This window comes from Seriola aureovittata, chromosome 18 (genome assembly GCF_021018895.1).
Source record: "Seriola aureovittata isolate HTS-2021-v1 ecotype China chromosome 18, ASM2101889v1, whole genome shotgun sequence".
NCBI lineage: Eukaryota > Metazoa > Chordata > Actinopteri > Carangiformes > Carangidae > Seriola > Seriola aureovittata.
Genome location: NC_079381.1, coordinates 12,598,297 through 12,626,065, shown reverse-complemented (window position 1 = coordinate 12,626,065; position 27,769 = coordinate 12,598,297). Strand labels below are relative to the sequence as shown.

The window sequence follows — 27,769 nt, the reverse complement described above, 5'->3', positions numbered from 1 at the left end:
TAATTAAAACTTTTTACCTAAATTTTATGCATAATTTCTTTTCAGGCAAATTACAATGATGTACACAAACTGCAAATCTACATCCTTCGATACTACATCACTGATATATTTTTATAACAACCTATGGTATGGTAAATATGGTATAATGGTATATAATGTATAGTGCTAGTCAGAGCCAGGAAAAGCAAATGCATCATGATAGAGTGAAATATGCATCACACACATAATGCCTGGCTAATCCCAGTGTTGACAGAGCATGTGGATTGTTCTGGATGTCTGTTGTGTTAGTGCTGGAGAGCATGTGACTTTGGATGTGCAGTGAACTAAATCAAAGGCTTTAATGCCAGTTTGAATGACAGCCAAGAGACTTTACTCACTCCTCTCTCTTTGTCTCTCAAATAAATAAATATACTGCATGAAAAGAAAAAAGAAAAAGTTTGTGAGAATAAAAAGTCCAGGTTATTTGCCCTCAGCCTGCATGCGTCTCTTTTAGATTAATACTTGTTGATGTGTTTTTGCATGGTGCAGATTTCCAGTGATGGCTGGCCAGCAGAAGCTTCTCTCTCTGTGGGTTTGGCTGCTGCTTATGGCAGCACTGTTCCCGGGTGCACAGTACGTGTACAGTAAGCGTGGAGGCTTCAAGGGTCGAGGAAAAGGTGACAGTAACAAAGTGCCCCCCTCCCAGAGCGGAGGCCTCTCCAAGCATGGTCTGAAGTGGGCCGGAGCAGCAGCGGCCGGCATGCTGGGGGGCACAGGCACTGGTTACGGGCTGGGCTTCCTCGGTAGGCCCAAGCATGGTTCTGGGAATCATAACAGCCATAAAACTAGCTCCTCTGAGCAAGATCAACGGTTTTACTACAATGAGCGCCAAGCATATCAAAACCGGTCTCTGTGGAGAGCCCTGGTTAGCACGGCTGCCCCTGCTCCCATGAGTAACATCTTCCTCACATTTGGACATGTGGTGTCTTTCCTTATAGCAGCCTGGATCAGAGACATTTGATCTAACCTCTGATCACTGGGCTGAATCATCAAATCAAATCAAATCAAATCAAATCAAATCAAATCAAATCAAATCAAATAAAAGCTCCTTTAAATAAATTATCTTTCCTGTCCTTTCTTGTTTAACATGGGATAATTATGTTTGTCCATGTTTTAACTCTAAGCTTTATATGATTGGAAAACTTTAAGTAGCATTTAGGACACTGAGGTCATGTCTGTAGTCATGTTACTTCAGGACTTTTCAGGGGAGAACATATACTAATTTAAAGTCACAGAGAAGCAGCTAATTTTCCCATTTGAGAAGCTGGAACCATCAAATGTTTGTGATGAAAAACCACTTAAAACTATTGTTTTTAATTATATAAAATTGTCTGTCAGTCAGCTAATTGCTCCAGCTCATTCTGACCTTTTCATGATTCAACAAAATATATCAAACTACTCAGTGCATCGTTGTTAAATAAAAAAGCCAAATATGTAAAGTTAAAAAAGTTTCATGATCCAGAAACTGTAAATGGTCTATAAAACAGAATAGCAGAAACTTTGCCATCAAAATAGTGAATGAGAGATGAACTGCAAGAGCAAGATTATAAATGCGAACGTGACAGTGTTTGTTTGTGAAATTATATTATTTAGGGAGAGAAGCCTTTATTTCGTTATTTATTTTATTCAACACATAAACATTCATGACAGACCATATTAAATCATATTAGTCTTGTTATTTGATGTGTAAAATGTTTATAATGGTCAAAACCAGAAAATTCACACAAGTGTTTACACTCCCTGTGTGATGCAGTTACAGAATATCCAGTCCTAAAGGGAAATAAGTGCACTTTACAGATATTCAACATCCTAAATAGTACGAAAATGCCAAATTGTTCACTGAATTCACTTTACCAGAATTTAAAAAAAAGAAAAGGAAACACCCTGGGTGGAGTATGGAAACCAGTAAACTGGAAGGACGGAAATTTGACGTAGGACTGGCTGGGTAAGAACAAAATAAAGCGTCATCACAATAAAAAGGTTCGTACGATCATTTCCAGATATACTGTACAGTATACTTTGCAAGTATTTGAACAGCACAACACTTGACTCTTCATTTTGGTTTGACATATAAGTTATAACATACTAAATATTGTGTGTGTGAAGAACTTTATAAAATACAGACTTAACTGAATACACTATGCCAAAACAGCAGACTGAAATGAACAGTAACATTTTTTTCTTTAAACTTAACATTTACTTGGGTGAAATCCCTTGAAATGGCAATACTGGCCTGCAAACTTTAAGTAGCATTTTTCAAAACACAGCTACCAAGTGCTTTACAAAACCTAAAGGGAATGAATGCATTAGATAAACGAAAACAAGCTGGAATAGTAAAATAACCACAAACACGAGTAAACACAGTATCACAGCAGTGAACAATACCAAACACAACTGTCAAAAAGGAGAGCTCCTATTGGAGAGAGATGCATCATGACAGCCAGCGGAGGCTAAAGTTTGGGAAATGCAAACAGAGGTATCTACAGACCCACCCACATCTGAACTATGACTATCTCACTGTGCTGCAGGAAGACGATGAGATGCAGAGATGCCCTGATCAGATCAGGCCCGGAAAGTCCGGAAAGTTTGAGTGTCCCTGGAGACTTACGAGTATGCCCGGAAACATGAACATGAAACCAAGGTTGGACCAAGATATGGGTACAAGGCTCCTAACCAAGACAGCATTATCCATGTACAGTGTGACAGCGAAGCAACACCCTCTGTGGCTTCCACTGTTTCCAGGCAATTTTAAGCCAGTGCCAGGACCTCCAGTTTCGCTGTTAACCTTGTCTGACTGTGGATGTGAGTAAAGTCACGGTACAGAGATATAGATTAGTGAATTGTTGTGGACCTCCTCTGTTCAAGACCCCAGTCAAATCCAAGCTCTCAGCAAGATAGCGCTGCACAGAGTAAAAGCATCAGACGCCATCATCAATAAATGCACCTACTATTCTCAACAGCTGCAGGTATGGTGGCGGCAACACTAATAACATCTTGCTGCACATCTAAAGGCGTGCATGGACTGAAGCCTCTTTTCTGTTGAGAGCTATTAGATGCAGGATTTTACAGGCAGCTGAACAACAAAATAATGTGTGAGTAGCATGTACCTGAGAGAGAGTAGGCCTATTCTTAATGTGAGGATGTCTTCACCCTTACCTACTTTAATTTCTATCACACAAGTGTTTAAAGGTGCTAGATGTGAGCTTTCTCTGCCATCGAATGTGGTTTCTTGCCAGCAGCGGATGCTGGTGATAGTGGTGATAATGATCACTTGCCAAGAGCTTCAGCGATTGTTGTGTTTACAAGTTCAGAGGTTAGAATACGCCCTCTGAGCCGCACTACTTCTTCATCCTCTCATGCTGAATGGGAGCAGACTGGACACGACAGTGAGTCGCTATTACAAAGTACTGCAAAATAGCTGTTTAGCAGTAGACCAAAGAAGTGATAGAAATAGGAGCAAAACATGAGTTAACATTGATGTAGCTTTCCACCACTCTTGGTGAGTACAGGAAAAAAAGTCAGTAAATAAACAGCTGTCAATGCTAACGTTGGCTATGTAGCGATAGAAAAAACTAATATATTGCACCTTTAACTATTTATTGTGTGATTAAAAAAAAACATCTGTCCATGGGAAAATCGTCAGTTCTGCAAAAAAAAGTCTCCAATATCTCCCAGTGCGTTTGAATGATGTTTACATATTTGGGGGACATGTGGTAAGTATGACTTAATAATGACTTCCAAGGAATCCCTCTAGGTTTTATCATTTTGCCATATGTAAACACCATTTGGGAACATGTTTGTACCAAACTGTGCACATAGCCGGTCTTGCGACCTTGTAAAGGTTTCGTCTTGGCAAACATTAAACCTAAGCACTCCTAATGGATGTGGTGAAAAACCCTGGCAGACCACATTGTGGAATTATCTCAAATTTTGTTCCCACCGCCAAATTATTATTATTTCTTCTTTGAATCTAATGAACTTTTCCTTTTGATATTTCGGCATATTTCACCAATTGAAAAGTCTGTATGTTTAATTGTCCAGTACAGATGAAAGCATGAATTGATGACCTGCACATATATGAAACTCTTAATGTCACATGCTTATTTTACACAGCAGATATATTGTCATAATAAATTGTCACAAAAATTGAACTTAAATTCCCTGAATCCGTTTTCTATGCATTCAGTGCTCAAAGTGCAAAATTAATTGTTGAAAAGAAACTGACAGAAAAAATAAGTGCAGCTTGTACAACACAAAAACTGATGACCGAACTGTGAGATTTTAACATGACTGCTGTCCCTTAAAATGTACTTGTTATTTATACATGGAAATTTTGTTATCTTCTGATCGTTTTCTGCGGTGATAATAAAAGGTTGACTAAGTATAACCCAAGCAACTTGTAAGTGTACAGCTATGCTTTGCAATGTAGAGATAATATCCATTAGCAGACTGTGGACGTGCAGGTATAATGAATTAGAAACCTATTTGGGGTATGGTTAAAGGAAGGCTATTTGTTTTCACTGGAGCAGGAGCATGCTGGAAAGTAGCATGAAGAGGGAGGTGCAAAGCTGGATCACCCCGTGGTTCAGAGGGCTGCTCCGACTGTTCTCCAATTGCTCGGGTTTTCGTTCCTGTAGAAAGCGCTCAGAATAAACCATGTACTGCTCAACACAGCGCCGGGCCTTCACTTGCTCAATTAGTGCTGGGTATCCAATCTCCTCAATGCTGACGGTGTCATCATCCTCCTCATCACCTCCACTCTTAGGAGTGGAGGAGCTGCTGCCCTGATCTTTCGGAGGGGCAGTGCTATTCATACACCGGTCCATGAAGTTATCGTAGGACTCTGCCCGTGGTGGAGGGTTGTAGACATAGTCACGGCCAAAATCTTTTTCATCTGTGGAGTGGGAGCCATAACGGCGGTACATGTAGTTGTTGTAATAGTACTCCTCTTCAGGGTTGCGGAAACCGAAATGTGGTCGAGGGAAGCGCCCGAGTCCATAGCCAATAGCCATCCCAGCCACAGCACCAACACCCGCAGCCACTATGGCTTTTTTGGCAAAACTACTTGACTTGGGCTTGTATCCCATATTCTGCACAGAACGAGAGAAAGGAGACCCTCCCATCCCATAACCACCATATCCATAGCCTCCTCCACCAAAGCGGGGACTGAGGATCTTATTATTTGGGTTCCAGTTGGGGTAACCACCAACTGCTCCACCAGGGTAACCTCCTGGATTTGAACCAGGTACACCCCAACCCTGTCCTGTATTCCCCCCTCTGACTGGGTAACCGCCAGCTGCTGGATACTGGTATGGGTATCCTCCCTGGTTGGTACCAGCTCTGCCTGGGTATTGGTTGGGATAGCCACCCGCTGCTGGGTAGCCCCCAGCAGCTGGGTAGCCTCCTGCAGCAGGGTACTGGTTAGGGTATCCTCCCTGGTTGGTACCAGCTCTGCCTGGGTATTGGTTGGGATAGCCACCTGCTGCTGGATAGCCACCTGCAGGATTCTGGTTTGGATAACCTCCAGGATTGGCTCTGCCAGGATACTGGTTGGGATAACCACCTGCTGCTGGATAGCCCCCACCGGGTGAATACTGGTTAGGATACCCTCCAGCGGCTGGGTTTCCACCTGCAGCAGGATAGCCACCTGCAGGATTCTGGTTTGGATAACCTCCAGGATTGACTCTGCCAGGATGCTGGTTGGGGTTACTACCAGCTCCTGGATAACTTGCTGGGTTTTGTCTGGGATATCCTCCTGAATTAGTGCCTGTTCCAGGATAAGGGTAACTTCCACCAGAAGGGTATGGATTGGTGTTTCGATTGGGACTCTGTGGCTGTCTGGGGTAGTTTCCTGGCTGAGACTGAGATGGTTTTGACTGTGTCCCTGCCTTGCTGCTGGTAGACGATGTTTTCTTGCTGCTGCTGCTGCTTTTTTTAGCCCATGTGGAATCAGTGCTCAGGAGACACATAATAAGAATGGACAGAACAGCCAACTCGCACAACCTCCCCATCTTGTCCCTACAGATAATGATCATAAAAACAATACACTATAAAAACAACATTGGTTTCCTTGTTGTTTTCCTATAGCATGACATGCAAAATAGCCTAGCCTTACCTTTTCGTTTAATAATGATCAACATGGGCAACAAAATATTATTATATACCCATTTATAATCTTCTATAGTCCATATAGTATAAAACAGTCTTATTCATCCTTCAAAATTAGTATCCTACTCAAAGATAGCTTATCCAGTTAGAACTCACAGCATGGTTCTATCATCATTTGGTTAATCAAAAAATATATCAATTAATTAAATCGACATGCCAGCCATAACCACAAAGAGTGAACGAAGATATATTTTATCTTTACATCAGTGAGTGATAACCGTTGCATCACTAACACCCTGCTCGCGTAGTTAAACCACTAACGCTAAATGAGTACATAATAACGGACATGTGTGCCGCGCTTCTTTCTATCGTCGAGCCATCTCACAAAGACAAATAACATCATCAGTAAATATGAATCAATTTGCCGTTATTTCTTACCGTGGGGTGATGGTTTATATGTATGAGTCGAGTATATTTCGGTTATAGGCTACTGCGTTGTTGTGCTCTCTTTCTCTCTCTCTCTCTCTCTCACTCTCCTTCAGTTCTGTTCTGTGCTCTTGCTCGGGCTGGGTCTGTCCGGATGGGGTGCGCTCGTTTTGATACACAGCAAGTAGGCTATGCTGTAGAGTGGAGGTGGGAAAACTACTTGATGTCTACCTTTTTTTTTTTTTTTTTTTTTTTTAAACTTCCCACTTATTATCACCCAGTGCTATCACTAGTCCCTCTTGGATGTGGGGCAACACAACGGTGCTGTAAACGTGTAAATGTCAGAAAATATTGGAAAATTCCCATCATTGTTTCGTGAATTGAACATATCCCGACCAACAGGCAAAAGCCCAATGATGTTGAGTTCAGTGTCATATAAAATAAAACAAGGGGAAAACAACAAATATTCACATTTGAGAAGCCGGAGAAATTACTTCAACAATTGATCAGTTATCAAAATAATTGAAAATTAATTTTTTGTCAGTCGACTAGTAAACTAATCAACAGGGGCCCCATCACAATCGTTTGCCCTGGGGCCTCCTGGGGGGTTAATGCACCTTATTAGAGGTAGGCTAAATGGTGCTAACGATGCCTCCGTTCGACCGGTACATCTGTGTTTCTAGAACAAGCGCACACCCGAAGCTTGCGCAGTTCAGTGGATCTGGGATCTCAGCAGGTCTGGGATCAGAAAGTATGTCAGGCCTGCGAGCGGCTCTTTCATTGGATAATATCGGCTGGCCGTGACGTCAAGCTTGTAAACTGTACAGTACCCGTATGTACTCGCAGCTCGCTGTCCGGGACACGGTGGAAACATGTCGGGAATGAGAGAGCTCAGTGGGGGAACTGCGTTTCTGAAAGGCACACCCGAGACCTAAACAGCACGGTAAATAGTCAAGACGGAGGGTGGCGTTTTTATGCGAGGTTAGAGCAACTGCCTGGGGCTGCGTTACTATTTCACGGAAGCGAGCCAGTCGGTGTCGAATGGACGGTTAGAAACCAACTGCCGGGGCTTGACACGAAGAAGTAGCCTAGCAGGTAGGCGGCCGGGTCGGGGGAAAGAGAGGCGGAACAGCGTGAGCGGGCTCAAATCAAGACGGGGCCGCTCCTAACCGGGGGATGTTATCCGTACTGTCTTATGGCAGACTGGTAGCCAGGGCTGTCCTGGGCGGACTCTCTCAGACGGACGGTCGGGACTACAGCCTGATCACCGCCAGCTATGGTTACGGTAAAGACTTTCGCAAGGGGATCCTGAAGAAAGGGATGTGCTATGGGGACGATGCCTGCTTCATAGCGCGGAACAGGACCGCCGATGTGTTGGGTAAGCTCTCCGACATATAAAACACTGTAACTGTCTTGCTGATGCGTGTTAGACACCCTCTGTGCTCGGGTGACCTTCAGTGAGCTAGCCTAACACGTGTACCGACCACTCGGATGAAAACACAACAGCCCCCACCTCTTTGCAAAAACAGAGCCATAACTTTTCACTCTCTTTTACAGAGACTATGTCAGTTTAACACAAAACAGAGCGGATGCTTACAATAGATCAGCCAGTGCATTACACCTCCAACTGTGTCATTTAATGCATTAACTGTTATTGTGTGGTGGTTTTGAGGTGAAACACCAAATGACCTTTCACCTAGATGAGCTCAAACTGCAGAATACATGGCGGCAGCGCGAGATATTGAACACATTAAATCAGGAGATGGAGATTTTCACCGTTAAAGGTGGACGGGGTTGAAATAGACCTTTTTACAACATCTCAGACTGAACACTACAATGTCTTGCAAAGGTCAGAATGGTTGAGCATGGAGGCAGCCATATTGCTAATACCGTCGGTAGCCTCCTAGCTTAGCTGAGTGTAATTGCTTTGTCCTCACTGCTCAGCTGACATGAGGAACAGCGAAATGCTCGACTAACCACGTGCCATGTCGACATTTAAAAATAAGTGTTTTATGATTTTTCACGCAATGTACAGTCCTAAATGTTTGGGCTGATGATATGAAGTAAAAATAGCCACCTCTGAGGAACAAAATCCCCCTCAGGACTTCACGGGTTTACACATGGCCCGCAGAAATAACGTGGTGGGGGTGGTGAAGTCTACTAAACTATCAAGACAGCTACAAAAAAAAACTTGGCTTTTGGCCCGGGTAACAGAAATGGATGGTGGTCCTTTTGTCCATGAGCACAGAGGGGGATGGAGATTCCCCAGCTGCATTATATATTTTCACTTTCTTTTTTGAGGGAACTTCACCAAAAGAAATTGACGCTAATGTGGGTCTGGGATTTGTATTTGTTTTATTGTCCTCACAGGGCATGGAAACACTACTTGTTAACGGTATTGGTGTTTTCTAATACCATACAATATTTTGTTCTGTCTGTGTTGAAAGTGACATCTCAAAAAAAGTCGGCTTTGACGTTAAATGTTACAGCTTCCTCTTGCCATCTTCTCTATAGCTCTGGAGTTTGATATAATGCACTTAGCAGATATCCAGTTACGTCATCCAGTATCATCCCACTGCATTCTTCAGAATACAGTTAAGATTCACCTCAGTGTGTTTAACTCATGGTGAGGCACAGATCATAGAGTATGAACTTAAATAGATTCAGTTAGCAGTGAAATTTCAGGACAAGAGAGTATGTTTGCAGGTATTCATGAGGTAAACTATGCTACACAGTTTGTTGAATTGTGAGAATATTCAGCAGGTATATTATCTGTGTAACAGTCAACATTTTTACAGCAGAGGTTAACTAGGTAATTGGGGTACAGATTTAACAGCAGTAACGATCAAACATTTGACTGATTTTTAAACAATGCTCTGTGTGACCCACTCATGAATCCACACATTCACGTTTAGCAGTTTGACAAATGTCTGCAAGGGGAACCATTGAAAATTACCATAGCAATGCCACTGACAGGAAAGGAAAGAACTGGCAGCAGCAGTATAGACCTGTAGATAAACACTAGACATGTTGATGTTGTCTTCTACAGACAAAGTACAAGCCACGGCAGTCAAAATATTACAATATTAAGCAGCAGATCCTTACATTTGCTAACCTGGAACCAGACTGTGTTTGGCACTTTTGCTTGAAAAATTAATTTTCTGTTGACTGACTAATTGGTTCAACTAAGAACTGTACAGCAGCTAAATACTGGTTATTACTTAGTACGACTAAAATGCTAGCATTAGTTTGAGGGGTGTGTGAGCACCAAAACAGTGACAAAATTAAAATTTTAATTCCCATTTTGTCCATCAGGTGTAGCAGATGGCGTCGGTGGTTGGCGCGATTATGGTGTTGACCCGTCTCAGTTCTCTGCCACCTTAATGAGAACCTGTGAGCGACTGGTGAAGGAGGGACGCTTCACTCCCAGTTATCCAGTGGGCATCCTGACCTCTGGCTACTACGAGCTTCTACAGAACAAAGTTCCCCTGCTAGGTGAGTACACACACTCACACACACACAGAGAGAGACACACACACAGATACACACCCACAATATGTTATGGTACACAGTCTGTGGTAGAGTGAGTCATGCTTCCGATGTGAACAGCCATACTCTGAGAATTAAATAACATAGCTGCAGGATGAGTCAGTCTGTGAGTAGCCTTGCTTAGAGAGTTGCATAACATGTTACTATAAGTCAAGACAGAACTTATCTCCTTTTTAAATTGCATGTCAAAATGTCTTTCACGTTTCAAGTTGACTGAAAAGTGCATCAAGGATAGAGGAAGGGGTTTTGTTTCTGTGTGTTTTCTTTCTTTTTTTTTTTTTTTTTACATACATATGCGCAAAGAATTGCAGTTTCACAAAGAATAGTATTTTGCTTGGTATTCGCATATTTATTAACATGAGGATTGTTGGTTGTCATTGATTTCGGCTTAGACCTTCATCCCACTGAGTGATGTAATATCCATGAGGTAACCAACTAACTTGATCAGTCTGTATTTTGTTATGCCACCAGTTGAAAGTTTAGACTCAGTGGCCTTGTTGGCCTCAACAGTTTTCCTTTTATGCAAGGTGAACATTTTGCCTCATACCAGAGGCCTCCAAAAGGCCAGGAGTGCATCTGTAACTGACACTGCTGGAGGACTGAACTGATTTTAAAAGCATGGCCATGTCAAACATGTGACCATGGTCACATTTCTTCTTAGACTCAGTATCCCTGACCCACAGCCAGTGCACACACTAAATGTTAACCTCCTCCCCCTCTCACTATGTTTGTCAAATGGTCTACTTTTATTTTAGGCAGCAGTGACAAGGTCTGTGTTTGACCTTCCCTGCTCAAGGTTACTGGGCCTATTGGCTTGTAACGCTGCAGTCACTGGGGATCTGGGACAAGCAAAGAATTTGACCCGTGTGTTTTGTTTTGTTTTTTTTTCTTCTCTCTCTCTCTCTTTTGATGGAAGAACATTTGGTAATTACATAATAATCTCACCCAGCCACAATGAAAGCATCAGATTCATCAGGGAGGTGTGCATGAAGGCGGTGATGCACTGGTTGGGCAGCATTCTCACTCTGTGAAGCGAAACACACATCCAGCCTCTACTTTTTTCTTCTTCTTTTTTTTTTCTAATCTTTCCAAACTGGAAATGTTAGCATTTTCTCTGTGGTGCTGCAGTATCCTCAACCCGACAAATGTTTCTTTTCCACTTCCCTCTATACATATCTATAACCTTATTGTTGTTTTGCTCTCCTATTTGTAGGGAGCAGCACTGCCTGTATTGTGGTTCTGGATCGGCGGAGTCACCGGTTACACACGTGTAACCTTGGTGACTCGGGTTTCCTGGTGGTTCGGGGAGGAGAGGTGGTTCATCGCTCGGACGAGCAACAGCACTATTTTAACACACCCTTCCAGCTGTCCATCGCTCCTCCGGGAGCCGAAGGGGTGGTGCTCAGTGACAGGTGAGTAGCTCAGTGTTGGTGACATCATTACAAGTCATGTGAAGGCAATTTAAAGAATAAAATCAAAAAAGTTGTATTGTACAGACACTGGAAAGTGGTGATGCTAGTAGCTTTGCAGCAATCTACCAGGGGACCAGGGTGAAGTTGAATTGCTCTTTGTAAACTTCCATTGTATCGCTGTGCTACTACCTCGCCCAGCTTTGAGCCTTTGCATGTGCCTGAGAGCGCATGCCATTTTGCAAAGCAGATCTTTGCAAAAAAAAAAAGAGGTTTAGCGTGTCCACTTCTAAACAGTTGAGTTAAATCTTTTTTTTTTTTTTAAGCAAATGTAGCTGCAGTGGAAACTTTGCTACAATGTTTGAAGAAAAAACAAGATCTGAGATGCTTTATGTAGCATTTCACAGTGTGTGCAGGTGTACATGGGTTTGCTGGCCAAACTAGGCTCGACTCTGCAGAGCAGCATCATGTACATGATCGTCTTTTCCTTTATCACTCGCATGGAAAATCCCCTCATCATATTCTGTTCCAGTTTATTGTTTTTGTTCAGATTTCAGTGATTTGTAGAGGTAAACATGCCTTTGTGATCACAACCTACTAAAATACATTATTCAACACAAGTACATGAATATTACATACCAACAAAAGAATATTAGGGAAAGAAGTTGGGAAATGTACAGAATCAGTTAGAAATGATTTGTATGCTTTTCACACAAACTTGTTTTCACTGCTGCAGGAATGTCATGGTGCTTTAAGCACACCAGCACTAAACCACTCCTCTGCACCAAGTAATGTGATTCTGTGGCTCCAGACAGCCCCATGCAGTCTTTTACAACTCGGTCTATAGCCGACGTGAGAGCATACTCTGGGTGTTGGCAGTTGTTGTAGTGATGATGTACTGACACATACTAGTGGAAAAGAACACAGATGGGATGTAAGATTTTGTTCTCTAATTTTTGTCTTTCTGCCTCTAAAGAATCTTTGAAACAGGCAGATTATGTCTGTCGTTGTCGTGTATCTTGACCTTCTTTGCCATCCGTGTATGAATGTATTCCAGATGAAGAGTTGACACAGGCTTTTTTCTGTTAGCTGGGTTATTCTAATCTGGATAGCTACATACATGTCGTTCTTTATACAATATATGTAACTTTTACAAACATGTTCCCTACTGCCCAACGACAACTACCTCAACTGAATATGCATTAGTTTAATGCATTATCAAGAATGTTATTACAGAATGTCTCAATGTGGCATATTCACTGACTTAAAAGGCTGCATCGATAGGTGTCACAATTTGATTCTGACAATGGCAGCCTGATTAACAAGGGATAAACCTTTTGTAATCCATTTGGAGCATTTTCAAGGTCTTGTTTTTGAATCCTTTTTCCCACTCTAGTTTAATCCTGTTCATCTGGTGTGAGATAAAGTTTAAGATTTAGCAATCAACAAGCAAACCTTTCCTTTTTTGTGGCTCTGTGGTATGTCACCTTTAAAATAAAAACCCTCCAGACCAAGCAGGAACATACTGTTAAAGGCTCCCAGGAAATAAAACTCGAGTCTTGGGTTAGGTGCCAGTGCAAGCTAGAGTTCTTCTCTTGTTTGGCAAGGACACGCAGGGCAGGCTGCTTCCGAGTCAGCTGTCAGATTAAACACCCACGCCATGTCTACCCTTAAGATTTGGCAGCATGACCTGCTTAATTCCATACTGGAAACTGTTGACAGCAGCTCAGGTGCCATTTGTGACTGATCTTGCCATACCCCCTGTTTCTTCCAGTCCTGAAGCAGCTGACAGCTCCTCCTTCGACGTGCAGCTTGGTGACATCATTCTTACAGCAACCGATGGCCTCTTTGACAACATGCCAGACTACATGATTCTTCAGGAGCTCAAAAAACTCAAGGTCTTACTTCTGAATGAATATATATATATATATATATATATATATATATATATATATATATATATATACGCGCGTGTGTGTGTGTACAGTAGTTACACACTATACATATGTGCACAGAGATTTATTTTCTTTCACCTTTTAATGCTTTTTATATTTGCTTTATTCAGACTACCAACTATGACAGCATCCTGCAGACTGCACAGAGCATTGCAAAGCAAGCTCACGACCTTGCCTATGACCCAAACTATATGTCTCCTTTTGCACAGTTTGCCTGTGACAATGGCCTGAATGTAAGAGGTAAGTGTACTGTGCTCAGATGTGTTTTCTCTTTTTAACACTATGCTTAATAAGGTATATGTAATTCAGATGTTATTAAAAGCTGAGAGACCACATAGGCTTAGTCCTAACCGCAATGACCATGGGTTGAGTCCGACTCACGGCCCTTTGCTGCATGTCATCCCCTCTCTCTCCCTAACTTTCCTGCCTATCTCTCACTGTCCTGTCAAAATAAATGTAAAAATGCCCCCAAAAAAACTTACAACAAACAAAAATGGTCCCTTTTTTTTTTTTTTTAATTATTATTAAAACGGTCAACTTTAAAAACTGTGTCTTCAATTGTCTGAAGTTTAAGAATTTAAAAATGTGAATGAAAATATTGTGTAAATTTAATGATATTTGGCATCATTCACAGCTTTAGTTTGGCTTCCTTTGTCCAGACCAAAGCTAAATAGAAAGGGAAATGTTATGCTCTCAGCACATGGTGGTCATGAGTTCCAACTGGCATTGCAGAAAAAAACCTCCAGCCCTACTTTGCATGGTTGCAGGTTTGGCACGGTTCCTCACACTCTTTTGTCTTTTTCTGCAGGAGGGAAGCCAGATGATATCACGGTGCTGCTGTCCATTGTGGCTGAATATACAGACTAAAAGTGCGTTTGTGTGCGTTTGTATATGCGCGAGTGTGTGTGCTTCTTTGGGGCTGATCCTTCCTTCCCATCTGCCTGAGTCTTCCACCTGCAGCCCTCCCCAAATGCACTGCGTCCTGTGGGCCAATTGGAGAGGCCCACCAACACGACACACTCCTTGCTGCGGGACTGGCGTCCATCCGTGTAACACTTTGTTTTCTTCCTCCGTTTTGTTTTGGTGCTTGAACGGTTGAGGGGAAGCAGGCAGCTAGACAGACATATTCATGTTGATCATGATGCGGGAAGAGCCGAGTACAATGGGCTGAGGGATGCCTCTCAGTCTCCCATGTCTCACTGTGTGGCATCAACACTTTTTAGGTGATGTGATGAAGAGACAGTCCATAACAGTTTGGATTAACTAGGCGTTTTAAAATCTGGCAGCCCTTGTGTATAAAAAGCGATATTATAGGAGGAGTAAGCCATGGTTTTGGATTGTTAGAGTAGTGATAGAGTTGACTAAACTGTGTCTGTTGTCCCAGTTGTTAATCTGCACCATGTCGTAAACGTGTTTGAACAAAGCGTATAGATGGACCGAGGAAGCTGACGTTGGGAGTGGATGGGCGTTAATGGAGAACTAAAAATAAGAGTTGGATTTAGGAATGTTTAACCATGGAAGAGCTAACTAGTAATTGGTGCAGATAAAAGAAATCTGTAAAGAGAACCCGTAAGACTTGTAAGAGCTCACATGTGATGGTTAATCAGATTTTGTCACTTGGCTGAGGGATCTGTCGGAGCGCACATCCTGATAAGATGTAAATATTTCTGTGTTTTCAGGGCTACATTCTGGCCTTCCTGTTGTCTTTGCTTTGTTGGTTAAAGCAAAGAGCTATTTCGTTACTGTTGTGGAGGATGTACACATGCATTCATAAATATATTTTTCTTGTATAGATGTTAATCTTGAAGTGAGCTTTATCAATTCTGCACTTCCACTCGCTGAAATGAACAAGATGACATTTGCTGAGATTGATTGCAACAGTTGTGTGGTAGGAAGGATGTTTAAAAAATGTGTGTGTGTGTGTGTGTGTGTGTGTGTGTGTGTGTGTGTGTGTGTGTGTGTGTGTGTGCGCGTGTGTGTGGAGCAGATGTTAGAGGTTGTTTTTGGAATGTGTGGTGTGTTCAATGTTAATATTTGTTATCTCACAAAGCTAAAGCTAGCATCTGGGAATGCTTAAATTGCAATGATAGGTCAGGCATGAATTTAAAGGAAAAGATGTATTTTTTTAATGTTATTTAGTTTTCAGAGAAAGAGTTTGAAGTGTCTGCTGACATGATGTGTGATGGATGACAAAAAGATCCAGCTATCTTAAAAAGAAATGTGTGTGTGTGTAATTGTAAGAGAGAGTGAGTGTGTGTCAGATTTCAGTTTTTTTTTTTTCTCAGTTCCTTATTTCCCTTTACATTTGTTTGCTGCTTCTTTTGTAATTCCAATGTCTGTACATGACTTGACATGATTTATTTGAACATGGTCATCATGATTGTAATGAGTGTGCGTAAGTGTTTGTTTGTGTGCTGGATTTCATCCAATTACAATAATCAAAGACATGATAGTCTGTCCCTTTGTCTAACAGCTCACCCAAGTGGTTTGGACAATGTCTTTACAGTTTAAAAAGCAGGTGCACCAAAGACACATTTTCTTTGTGTATGTCATTATGCTTTGTTGTTATAAACATCATACAGCAATACTGTAAATTCCTTGTGCTCTGAGTCTAGCGTGATGGCAAGAGGTGTGGGTGGAAATGTTCCGAGGAACACTGAAATGTCTTTTCTATGCCTAAAGTTGTTTGCGAACAAAGGTTGTATCATATTCTTGGTATAAATCATATGTGACTGATGTATTAGACAGGTTTATAAACCAAAGAAGGAAAGCCATATATAAATACATGATTAATCTGTAAGCCGAGTTGTAAAGGTAACACTGTGTTGGTGGAGACCAATATTGTCATTGTGTTGTTCTTTTAACAGTCATGGTAGAAATTCTACAGTTGCTGCCATAGTTGAATCCACTGGTCCTGCACATGTCTTGCATTAGTAAGCGGGGTTCTACAAATAATTCATGTATGTGGTGGATCAGCAGGACAACAAATAGCCACATTTTACATGAATCCAAATTAGACTGATCTTTTCTTCCTCATATACATAATGGCAGTTGTTGTTGGTTTCTGTCTGAGCTTTCTGCGCCATTTTTTTTCAAAGTTCATTTCACACAGTTGTAGTCTGTTCTTGTCTTAAGCATGGTTTGTGTACAAAGGTTCTGAACTTCTATTTATTTCAAAGATAGCTCCCTATTTGACAGGGAGATGTAACTCATATGCAGAGGGAGGGGTAGTGAGATGGGTAATGGTGCTGTGAACTTACGGTATGAGGGTGAGCACAGTTTCAGCCTTAACAAATAGCTATTCCCGTAATCAAGAGGCCTTTCCTGTCATTGCAAGCTTGTCTCGTCTCGGTCACGCTGCCCAGTGTTTGATGTAAATGAAGTCTGCCCCATTCTTTCTCTCCTGTAAAGTCGTTCTCAAAGGTGCTTCTGCAGTCTGTATGGTATGATTGTCCTCTTTCCAGAAAGCGATGTTTGTGCGTATGAAAGACACACCTATGTCAGTGTATATAGAGTGTAACAATGCAGGTCTAATTTATGTAAATATGTTTTAAAATATGTACAATATTTAAATAAAGAATCTAGTATTTATACTAAATTTGAGTGATTTCATGATTCCATGTTTGAACCAATTTTATCTTCAGACAAATCTTCACAAAAGATTAATTCAGTCTTACAAATGACTGACAGCTGTGTGTGTGTGTGTGTGTGTGTGTGTCAAGCCAAAGAAATGTTAATAAAAGTACATAGTCTTGTGTCAATGTTTATGTAATTACATTAAGTGCAAAACGAGTCTTCGTTTTAAAATGATCATTTAAAGGAAATGGCTAAATTTGTATACATGTATGTATAGAAACATATGTACAGCATATGCCAAGTATCTGCATATATCCCTACAATATACCTGGAAAGTAGCAAAGTACATTTACTGAAGTACAACTTTGAGGTACTTGTACTTTACTTGAGTATTTTCATTTTTTGTCATATAATACTTATGTACTTTACTATATTTCAGAGAGAAATGCTCTATTTTTTCAACAAATAAATCAAATTTTCTTCTGCACAGGTACAACATGCTGCTTATATGTCTGCATCAGTAATCCAACAATATAATATAACTCTAAAAGAGGACAGGATGCATTATGACTATTTACGAATAAAAAGCCTCCATTCAAAATCCTACTCAAATGAAAGTACAGAGGTATCATCAGCAAAATCTACTGAAAATAAATCACATTGTTAATACTGATCATCAATTTGTAAGCAGCATTTCATTGTTGTAGCTGCTTGTTGTGCATCTACTTTAAACTACATTTGATACTGTTAGAAAGTTTAGTCCTGTGGTTCCCAATTTAGAGGCAGGGCCCCTCCTAAGGGTCACCAACTAAATGTTAGTAGTAGTATGCTGATTGTGAAAGGAAAAGGGGAAAAACAAACTTTTGATACATGAATTTGCAATCAATTTTCAGGCTTCTCTAATCTTTGCCTTTTTATAAATAAAATTATAATAAAGATATATATAATATATCTATATATATATATATATATATATATAAAATCTGTACCTGGACATGTAGCCTAATGTTGAGCAGTAGATGGCAGTGGAGAGTCATAGCATGCCAGGGATGTTTTGTTTACTAATCTGCTCCAGCTTCCTTGTAGCCGGCAGCTAACCTACATTCCTGCTGACAGAAGAGATTCTCGAGGTGTGTGTGTCAGCTGACAGTTGTGTGATGCTAGCATATTAGCTTCGGAGTTAGCCGACGGATACTGTACTAATTTATCGTCAGTGCTGCGTTTGACTCTTTAATAGTTTGATCCGTTGGTGGAAATCATTTTGCGTGACTGATATATTAATTACGTGACCAAAGTCAGGAGGTTTACTATGAAACAAACAACCTAAGTGTTTTTAGCACTAGCGAGCTAGCAGCTAGGAAGCAAATCATCCTAGCAACCGTGGCTAGCTGTGACAGTAGGTTTGCTAACCGGCGGGCGTCTTCATGGAGAGCTTTAAAGTGTTAGCTAAGCTTTCAAGCTTGATCCGAAGTTATGTGAACAGACTGTAGACAGGCGGCTTCTGCTAAGATAAATGTTGATTAAATGGCAAAAACCGAGCAGGGCAATGGACTTGAAATGCGGGGCAGCACAGAGAAGCTGACAGATAATGGGAAAGGCAGTTTGTATGGATCCGACACAGAAGTAAACGGCAATGCCATCCCCAGGGAGGAACCGGTGGACAAGTATGGATTCACCGGGGGAGCCCAGCAGAACTCCAGAGACTCGTAAGTGGAGTTTCATAATGTTCAGATTGCCACAGTTAGAAACTGAATGAAATGTTTGATCGTGAGTCCATAGACTGCCACATATTTGCAGTATTTTTCTAGCACTCAGCTGAAGACAGGTAAAGGAAACGAGAAGAGCTCACACACATTGACACACACCATCAACAAACCCCCTTGTAAAAGCTGGGATCATCAGACTGTTGTAGGTAAAGTCTGTTCTTTCATCCATGTGGAGATAGCTGCTGTCATTGAATAAACTTGTAATAAGACAAACAAGTAATAGATCATTCCAGATTGTAAATTAAATTATAAATACACTGATTTATATCTTAGTTTCTTGTCACCTGGACCAGTGTTTGCCAACCTTTTTGGTTTAAGACCCTTCAAAGTGAAGCAATGTCCACTGGCCTTGTCACAGGTTTCATATGTTGTGTTATATGGTGTTTCATGCATGAAGATAGAAGATATTAATGTCTTGTAGATCAACAAGTTGATTGACCCACCTTCCCACCTTTCTTGTTCAACCTCCCTCTGGCACCAAAAAGACAGACCACTTTACTTACGTGCTTGACTCATAATATATAGATGTATAAAATATGTATAGCATTGTTTTTGAAATCGTGTCTCAACGTTTGTTGTTAAAAGGAAAAATTGGGTTTTTCCCATTCTTGGCTCAAATTTCCTTTACGTCTCTGAGGTATTCTGACCCAAAGCTGTTGAGTATCCCACGGTCTAGGCCAGTGGTTCCCAACGTGGTGGTTGTGATCCCTCAGTAGGGTTTCAAAATTAATCTGATGGGTCATTACATGATTAATGAGATAGCACAAAAAAAAGATTCTGATATGCAAAATTATGTTTATTTTTCAGACGTTTCTATGATAATCATCTTAGGTTATTGCATAGTGAGTTAAAGCTGTTGGTTAACCAGTAGACATTCATGCATTTTAAGCGGACATAAACCAAAGAGGCAAGGAACCACAGGTAGAGGGTGATCAAGCCTTTGTCATTGTGGCCCTTAGATATTGGACCAGCCTCCCTGTGTTAGTGTCCCAACTAATGAAACCTTTAAGTTCTGCCTCAAAGACCATTTTTATTTTTTAATATTTGGACCTGCATAACATCCAACATTGTTACTTGTTCTAACACAATTTACTTTTAACTTTGCCTTAGAAATTGTACAGCACTTGGTTCATCTTTTGTTGTTCTTAAATGTGCTTTATACATAAATTGCATATAAACATCTTGGGCTCAACATCGGCCACAAAATGTTTAGAGGTTGTGTTTTATTTTGAAGATATAAAAGAAACAGTCCCAATTTAGACGTATTAGTCCAGCCAAGTCACTGTGATATCTTTATATAGAGATAAGTGATTGACAACTTGTGAACTTTCTTTAGCTATTGCATGCAAAACCATGTCAGTCAGCTCTTTAAATTTGTTAAAATTTGCTTGCCAAGAAGACCAGGCTTTTGTTCAGGATCAGTACAGGAAATCTGTGTGCGTCAAAATGGCAGCTCTGATCTTCAGTAGGGCTGTAGTGAAGTGAGATATTGGTGTTTTGTGTAGGAGGTTGTAGGGAACTGAACTAGGGGAAAGTTCTCGCATAGCTTCCTGTTTTCCTTGTACTTTGCTGCCGATGGCAAGTGTTCCACTGTTTCGTCTGAGGGTAGATTTCCTGTGTGGACAAGGAAGAGATGAGCCACTATCCCGCCCCCTCTGACTACAGGGAAGTGACAGAGTACAGAGGAACTACTATATATGAAAATCATTATTTTTGTCTTTTATCAGTGACATTGTCCGTCTCTACAGGGCTGAAGAAATTCCCATCGAGGTGCTGAGACAGCGGGAGGCAAAATGGCTGGACATGCTCAACAACTGGGACAAGTGGATGGCCAAAAAACACAAGAAGGTCTGCAATGTTTCTCACCTCTTCACTGATTATAATTTTTAGTTTTATATTACTACTAAGTGCACTTTGCAGGAGTTATTCATTGTGCACAGATTCACTTTTCATTATATGTATTTTTATTGTTCACACAGTTGATACAATTGTATGCTTCAGTTTTCCACAAAATAAAACCAGTAAAACAGAGCACATATACCACAAGAAGTCATATCGAACATAGTTAAAAGTGTTCAAGCTAACAAAATAAACAGATTATCTAAAGAAAAGCACATACATTTCATGAATTGAGGAAAAAAAGAAAGCTGTCTGATAAAGAGTGAGAGTTATCATTCAAATTGATATGGACTTTTCACTTAAGCAGTGAAAGGGGATCCTCAAGTTTGTCCTTCAGGTCAAACTTGATTCTTTCAGGGTGGGGGTTACGCAATAGTTTAAAAAAATATATATATATAATTGATGATCAGTCATAGTGCTGTATACTGCAGTATTCACAGTGTGCAGTCCAAGCTGTGAAACATTTCCCCATTCCGTCTTTCTCTTGCTCTGTGCTGCCTCTTGAGTAACGTGTGCATGTGTTGAATAACAGGTGAAAGACCGCTGTCAGAAGGGGATCCCTCCATCCCTGCGTGGCCGGGCCTGGCTCTATCTCACTGGGGGCAAGGTGAAAAGGGAGCAAAACCAGGGCAAGTTCCAGGTCAGTCGTATATTTTTGTTGTCCCTGCGAGTGTTTTTCAAAAAACTGATGCAAATTAAACATAATGTACATTCATAGTACATGTCCGTATAAGGCTGTAAGTTTCAGAATTGCCTTCTTTATGTAATTGCTAATAAAAAAAAAAAAGTGTCTAGTGAGAAATTATGTTTAATGACAAGATTCTGTGTTTTCAGGAACTGGACAACCAACCAGGAGATCCTAAATGGGTAGATATTATTGAGAGGGACCTGCATCGACAGTTCCCCTTCCACGAAATGTTTGCAGCGAGAGGAGGCCATGGGTAAGCACTGCCTATCATCATGCCCATCAATGTATTATTTTTTCTGAATATACAGTAGTTTCTGAACACAGTTTATACCTGTTCGTACATGAAGGCAGCAGGACCTGTTCCGTGTTCTGAAGGCTTATACTCTGCATCGTCCTGAAGAGGGTTATTGTCAGGCTCAAGCTCCCATCGCTGCTGTTCTCCTGATGCATATGCCGGCTGAGGTGAGCACACACTAGAAATTCGACCTTTCCAGATGTTTTTTTTTCTCTGGTATAGAATAAAATGAAGTTGATATTAGATACTAACTTCTCTAATGATAGGGTTAAGGGGAATAATAGGTAAGAAAAGTGATGTGATGATATAAGCTCACTGTGTAATGAGTAAATGTTGTTAACTAAATTATTGTTTTTCTCTATGTCATGATTTTTTTTTATCTTTAAGTACCATATTTTCTATAATAAATGCTGCTCTCATTCCTTTGTTTGTCCTAGGATGCATTCTGGGTTCTTGTCCAGATTTGTGAAAAATACCTTCCTGGATACTACAGTACAGGGCTGGTATGTCATGAGAACAGCTTGAGAACAACAGATTACAAGTTGACTTTAAAAAGATTACATATTCATAATGTGTTCAGCATGACTATTAGTATAGTATAAAATGTTGTCTATCGTTAGCGTAAATTTAAACTTCTGCCACATTATGAAATTCAATCTTTTTACTTTGTATATTTTCCAGAAATGACCCTTCCCAAGATTTATTACCAACATAGATTCTGCCTCAGTATTTAAACAGCAGTCTCATAAATAAAATTGCCAGCTAACCTCAGTTTATAGTCAGCACACATAATATGTTGCTAAATTCCTAAGGCCAATGTGTCTCTCACTTGACACTGATGCACTAACAACCAAATAACCGGAGGTGGTGACCAGGCTACAAGGACAAGATAATCACACAATCAGATTAAGCAAAGAGAGAGAGGAGTCTGTTCCCTCTTCCCTGACTGCTGTTCCACGTTGTCTCCACAGGAGGCGATCCAGCTGGACGGGGAGATCCTGTACGCTCTGCTGCGGCGGGTGTCCCCTGTGGCCCACCGACACCTGAAGAGGCACAAGCTGGAACCCATCCTATACATGACCGAGTGGTTCATGTGTGCCTTCTCTCGGACTCTGCCGTGGGCCTTGGTGCTGCGTGTCTGGGACATGTTCCTCTGTGATGGTGAGACGACATACCCCGACATTACTCACTGATCTATTAATATGTCAAATCAAGTGAGAAGTGATTATGTTGAAGCAATGTTTCAACAAGATAACCTCTAATAAATGAATACAGCCCCAGATGAAGCACATTTTACATGGTTAAATGCTCAATACACAATACCAGTATTTAATTTTCCTTCAGGCCCTGCTATGTGCAAGTTATCCTCCCTTTTAATTTTGCCTGTAAACACTAGAGCTTGATCACCTTTAAAGAAACAGGCAAGTGTTAAAGCCTCTCTCTTTTTGTTTGGAATAAGGAATAAAAGAATTGAGAAACACTATAGTTATCCATCTATATATCCACTTTTCACTGCTACGATATAGAAATGAATGGGTCTTCAGCAGTTATGTGCAGCTCCTAGGTGGTCCCTCTCTATTTAAATATAAGTGATACTGTCTGATGTGATGCTTTTCTCAGGAGTTAAGATCCTCTTCAGGGTGGGCCTGGTTCTCCTGAAATGCATGTTGGGATCCCAAGAGAAACTGAAGGCCTGCCAAGGTCTCTATGAGACGATGGAGCTGCTCCGAGCTATACAGCCACAGTACATGCAAGAAAGGTTCCTGGTGCACGAGGTACGGTTATACTGACTGTTGTAATCTGTGTTATCTGTTTTATTGTTCTGGCCCAGCACCTCCTGCACATTCAGCTGTCTCTCTTTGACTTTGCCCTCTTGTGGTTGTGGGAACAGCAATATAAAAAGACTTAAGCTGTAACGTGCTGGAATACTTTAACCAAAAAACCCAGACATTAACTCACACTTGATTCACACTCATTCTGTCCCCGTGTTTCAGATAATAGAGTTATCCGTGTCTGAGAGAGACATCGAGAAGGAACATCACACTCAGCTGCGGTCCTGGAAGGAGACTCGTGGAGATCTACACTGTAAGTCCCCTCCCAGGATGCATGGTGCCAAGGCCATCATGGCTGCCGAGCCACCAAGCCGGCAGGACCTGAGACAGAGGCCCACCATCATCGTAGAGTCTCCCCTGGCACCTAAGACAGATGGGGTGCAAGCAGAGGATGCAAAGGAAAGTAGAAATGCTAACATGGAAAAGCAGAAGAAAACAAACCTTCCACCACAGGAGAAAGTTAATCCTTATCCTCCCACTGACCCCTCACCGCTCCTCGAGCACATGACCCTACAAAAGTCTAAAGAGAGTCTGAGCAGTGCAGAGCATGACACTTACCTGTAGCAGGGTGAGTTTCACACCAGTTGACATACAAAAATCATTCCATAGAGCCTTTACTGACTTAGCAGTGACACTCTTCACAGTTTTCAGGCACAGTTGTCACATGTCACAGCTGTCAGTGACATGACAAACTTTTCCATTGCTTAGTGTGTCTGTAGCAGTCATGACTGAGACAGGTCTCAGTAAAATGACATTTTTTTACTGTCATGACACTCCAACAAAAGTTATGGAATTTGGAAGTCATTGTGAACAGTAAAAGTAATCGCATTTTCACATCTGGAAAAAATGCCATTGCTCAGACTATCAACGTATTTTCGGTGTTGTTTCATTTATACTGGTTGTTTTTAACTAAGTAGTACAGTCATGGAAATTTAGCATGACAGTATAGTACATTTTTAAACCCAGGGAGCAAAAGTAGATGGCTACTATGTGCACTTTGCACATGTCTGTGAGGTTCAAGTCTGTGGGAATATAGAGCAATCAGCATCATATAACCGAGCATGTCAGGACACACACTCACTGACTCACTGTTAAAAGCTACCGCTGCTATTTACCTCTTATAATAATGCTCTGATTCTCTCCTTTGCTATAAATGAAGTCTGAGTTATTTACTGGACTGGTCACATCTTTTCTAGCGCACTTTGCCTTTCTAGTCTTCCTCTTTGCCTACATTAGTCATTATGTTGCCAGTGCAGAGATTTGTATTTATCCTGCTTTGCTAGACCCAGTCATTCAAACTAATGTGCGGACACAGTATATCAGTGTCTGTTTGCATAGTCTGTTGACTGTTAATGCTGCATCTGTGCGTTGTCTCTGCTGTTGTTGAACACTTGAGGGCGCCCTGAGATTACCTCTCTGCCTCAGCAGTGACCAGCAGTCGTCTTATGAGTAGTAAAAGCTGACACAAGCTGTGTGACTCTGATATGAAGGAAAAAGTGTGCAGGGACATTTTATGACACTAAGCCAAAGATTTTTAATGAATATTTTTGAAATGTATGTTTTCCTAACAGTTAATTCAATCATATTGTCGTACAGTATTTAATTGTTGTCAGTTTGGGAGAGCAGAGGGTTTGTATTTATGTTATGAATGAGCAATGGTAAAATGCCATTTTGAAGGATGCTAATACAAAGCTGTTTTTGTACAATCATACTAAAAGGTTTGTGGATCCTTCGACTTAAAGATATCTTATGTTACTATAAAAGAAAAACATAGCATTGGGAGATTGTTTTTCTGCAACCTTATACTCTAAACTCCAGTTTAAATGCTCATTTTTAATCTATCTATCTATTATTTCCATCCTAAAACCAAGAAATCCAGACGTAGGTAGTGTTATCTTTGTTTCTCTGATTAAGCTCATTGAGTAAATATGAAGTTCAAATAATGTACAAACAATGCTGTTCTTTTCCAAAGGCTTTATTCAGCTAAAAGTCGTTTCACACCCTTGGTTACTCAGTTAAGTGAAACTCATGCCACATGGTTTTTCTTTACAATTTCATGCAAAGGACTTTTGTGTTTCACACTAAACTATTAAAAAAAACATTCTAAGTCTAGTTACTCAAGATATTAAAAGTCAAGGAAGCCATAAACCCCAGTCCCAGAAATTAACAATATCCTGTGAAACTATAAGTCGGATTATTTGCTGTCAAAGTTTTTATGAATAATGTAAAATGGTTGCGGGTATGTGTTGATTCTTAAACACTGTGGAGATATATATGCTACGGGTTTATTTTTTGTCTATTAGTAAGCACTGTTTACCTGCCACGTCCTCTGAAGCTTTTTATATCTAGATTTTAAACATCTTGTTCTGATCTGTAGCGAGAACACAGCACACATTTAACCAACCTGCCGTGCATCTGTTGAATGTTTACTCTGAGCTTTCTATATTGTCATGTATGTGGTGCCACTGAGCTTCATCCAGGGATTAGAAAAACTAGCTGTTCAATCATTCTAAAGGATGCAGGATATACAGGATGTGGTTTGCCATCCAAAAACTTTATGTTGATTTCTTTTGTAAGATTAATATTCATCAAAATAATATTTAAAAAAAAAAGATGTTAAATAGGTTAGTGGGATGTTATTTTTACTAATCATTGTAACAGTTCTATTAAAAGATAACACTGATTAAGCCTGGGGCTTGTAAATCTGCAACTGATCCTGCTGTTTCAATCAGTATATAGCTCTTGAATTTCTGATCTGTTTACTTACTTTATTTAAAATCAACATCTCACATGTACAAGCTGTTTTTGTACCGAATTACATTTAAATGAATAAAATTTGAAACTCCTGGATTTAGCACATATTTTCCCATTTATATACCGACAGCAAGTTTCCTCTGTTTTTGCCTGCATTTACTGTTAGACAAAATAAAATGAGAAATGAGACAGCCTGGACTGAACGAGCGGGATTTGAATACACCCTGTGTTATCGTTCAGCACCCTCACACCCACCCGCCCGCTTGCCCGCCCTCACCCACGCAGCACCACACTTCCTTGGACACCTGTTTCTCCGGCTCTTTCAGCTCTTTGAGGAATTTGCATCTGAAATAGGGTGAATTCCCACAGCGTCTCACCCAGCCATTTGCCTTTGGTCTCTGAATGGATTCTTCTGCGTGTATACAGGCCTTCTTCTTCTTCTTCTTCCTCGACAAGGTTCAGCTGCAGTCCAAGAACAAGACGGCCAAGAACGCTCTCCTCTACATTTTAATTTAACCGACCAGCGAAACCGCAACACATCACACACAGAGCAAGATGGATCCCTTCAGATATAATTGCATTAGTATTGTCAGTTGAATTCTTATGTCTCACGTCTCAATACTTCCACTCATTTTCCGTCTTTTGAGAGTCCCCTTGGTGACAAAGATGACAAAGATCAAAGATTGATTACACCCAACAATCAGATGACATGATCGACTTTTTTCACATCAATGTCACGCTCCTGAGATTCCCCTCGCCGCCACCACAGCTGCTTCTATTTCTGTGAAGCATTGTGTGTTTTGTCTGACGATGCCTGTCATTGGAACATTTTTGTATTTCTGGCTCCTCTCATCATTTCTTATGTGCCTTTCACTAGCCGTAAACAATGCTAGCTTGTCTGCCCATTTTCAACCCAACTCCACCCTTCGCCTCAATCCGACCCCCCCTCCCCACCACCACCACCACCAAACCTGTCTGTCACTCTCTGTGCTGGTGTTCGGGGGACATTCACTCAACCTGAGCCTAGACAAGGCAGGGTGTAATGGGAGACTGGCTTTATGGCTAATCTGCAGAGGAGGAGGAGACGTGACCCAGACGTGCCCCAATAACCACCCCTCAGAAGAGAGCTGAGCAGATTTTGTACAATAGCTTGTTGCTTCTTCAGTGTCCTATGCAAACACATGGTGGTACCCTCTCTCACAAGTCAGTTTCTGTGCCTACGGCCCAGGCTCCTGCTGAAGCCACGTTCAGACTGAAAATAGGACTGTTTAAAAAAAAAAAAAACACACAAGGGGTTATGTTGGTGTGGACGTGTCGCTACGAGCACTGGTGAGAAGATGAAATATGATCTGAGACGTCCAGTTTGAGAAATACAGTACATCCATGAGCTTTAAGACTCATCAGCCTCCGAAATACTACACAGCAGTTTATGGTACTGTGAGTCAGGAGGATTATACAACTCTGGAAAGTCAT

The 27,769-nt window shown here is 41.0% G+C and overlaps 3 protein-coding genes across 3 annotated transcripts; 2 read left to right on the top strand and 1 right to left on the bottom strand.

Moving 5' to 3' along the window:
- Window positions 1-1,642: 1,642 nt before the first annotated feature.
- Window positions 1,643-6,733, bottom strand: LOC130186123 (calcium-binding protein P-like). The gene is made up of 2 exons (XM_056402882.1): window positions 6,586-6,733; window positions 1,643-6,057 (listed from the first exon to the last, which is right to left on the bottom strand). The coding sequence occupies exon 2, from the start codon at window positions 6,048-6,050 to the stop codon at window positions 4,557-4,559; it is 1,494 nt and encodes a 497-aa protein (XP_056258857.1). The 5' UTR covers window positions 6,051-6,057; window positions 6,586-6,733; the 3' UTR covers window positions 1,643-4,556.
- Window positions 6,734-7,401: 668 nt separating this feature from the next.
- On the top strand, window positions 7,402-17,084 carry LOC130186665 (protein phosphatase PTC7 homolog). The gene is made up of 6 exons (XM_056403912.1): window positions 7,402-7,951; window positions 9,889-10,068; window positions 11,336-11,534; window positions 13,306-13,429; window positions 13,597-13,726; window positions 14,295-17,084. Exons 1-6 carry the CDS (start codon window positions 7,750-7,752, stop codon window positions 14,351-14,353), a joined length of 894 nt encoding a protein of 297 aa, XP_056259887.1. The 5' UTR covers window positions 7,402-7,749; the 3' UTR covers window positions 14,354-17,084.
- A 1,068-nt stretch (window positions 17,085-18,152) lies between these two features.
- tbc1d10ab (TBC1 domain family, member 10Ab) lies at window positions 18,153-26,392 on the top strand. The gene is made up of 9 exons (XM_056404176.1): window positions 18,153-18,768; window positions 20,577-20,676; window positions 21,260-21,367; window positions 21,562-21,668; window positions 21,763-21,877; window positions 22,148-22,213; window positions 22,682-22,871; window positions 23,331-23,485; window positions 23,705-26,392. The coding sequence occupies exons 1-9, from the start codon at window positions 18,587-18,589 to the stop codon at window positions 24,104-24,106; spliced, it is 1,425 nt and encodes a 474-aa protein (XP_056260151.1). The 5' UTR covers window positions 18,153-18,586; the 3' UTR covers window positions 24,107-26,392.
- The last annotated feature ends 1,377 nt before the right edge of the window (window positions 26,393-27,769 follow it).

Coding starts and splice junctions, on each gene's coding strand:
- tbc1d10ab (XM_056404176.1), top strand. CDS start 18,587: ATGGCAAAAACCGAGCAGGGCAATGGACTTGAAATGCGGGGCAGCACA. Junction 18,769..20,576: donor CAGCAGAACTCCAGAGACTC/GTAAGTGGAGTT, acceptor CCGTCTCTACAG/GGCTGAAGAAATTCCCATCG. Junction 22,872..23,330: donor GGACATGTTCCTCTGTGATG/GTGAGACGACAT, acceptor TGCTTTTCTCAG/GAGTTAAGATCCTCTTCAGG.
- LOC130186123 (XM_056402882.1), bottom strand. CDS start 6,050: ATGGGGAGGTTGTGCGAGTTGGCTGTTCTGTCCATTCTTATTATGTGT.
- LOC130186665 (XM_056403912.1), top strand. CDS start 7,750: ATGTTATCCGTACTGTCTTATGGCAGACTGGTAGCCAGGGCTGTCCTG. Junction 7,952..9,888: donor CAGGACCGCCGATGTGTTGG/GTAAGCTCTCCG, acceptor TTTGTCCATCAG/GTGTAGCAGATGGCGTCGGT. Junction 10,069..11,335: donor GAACAAAGTTCCCCTGCTAG/GTGAGTACACAC, acceptor TCCTATTTGTAG/GGAGCAGCACTGCCTGTATT.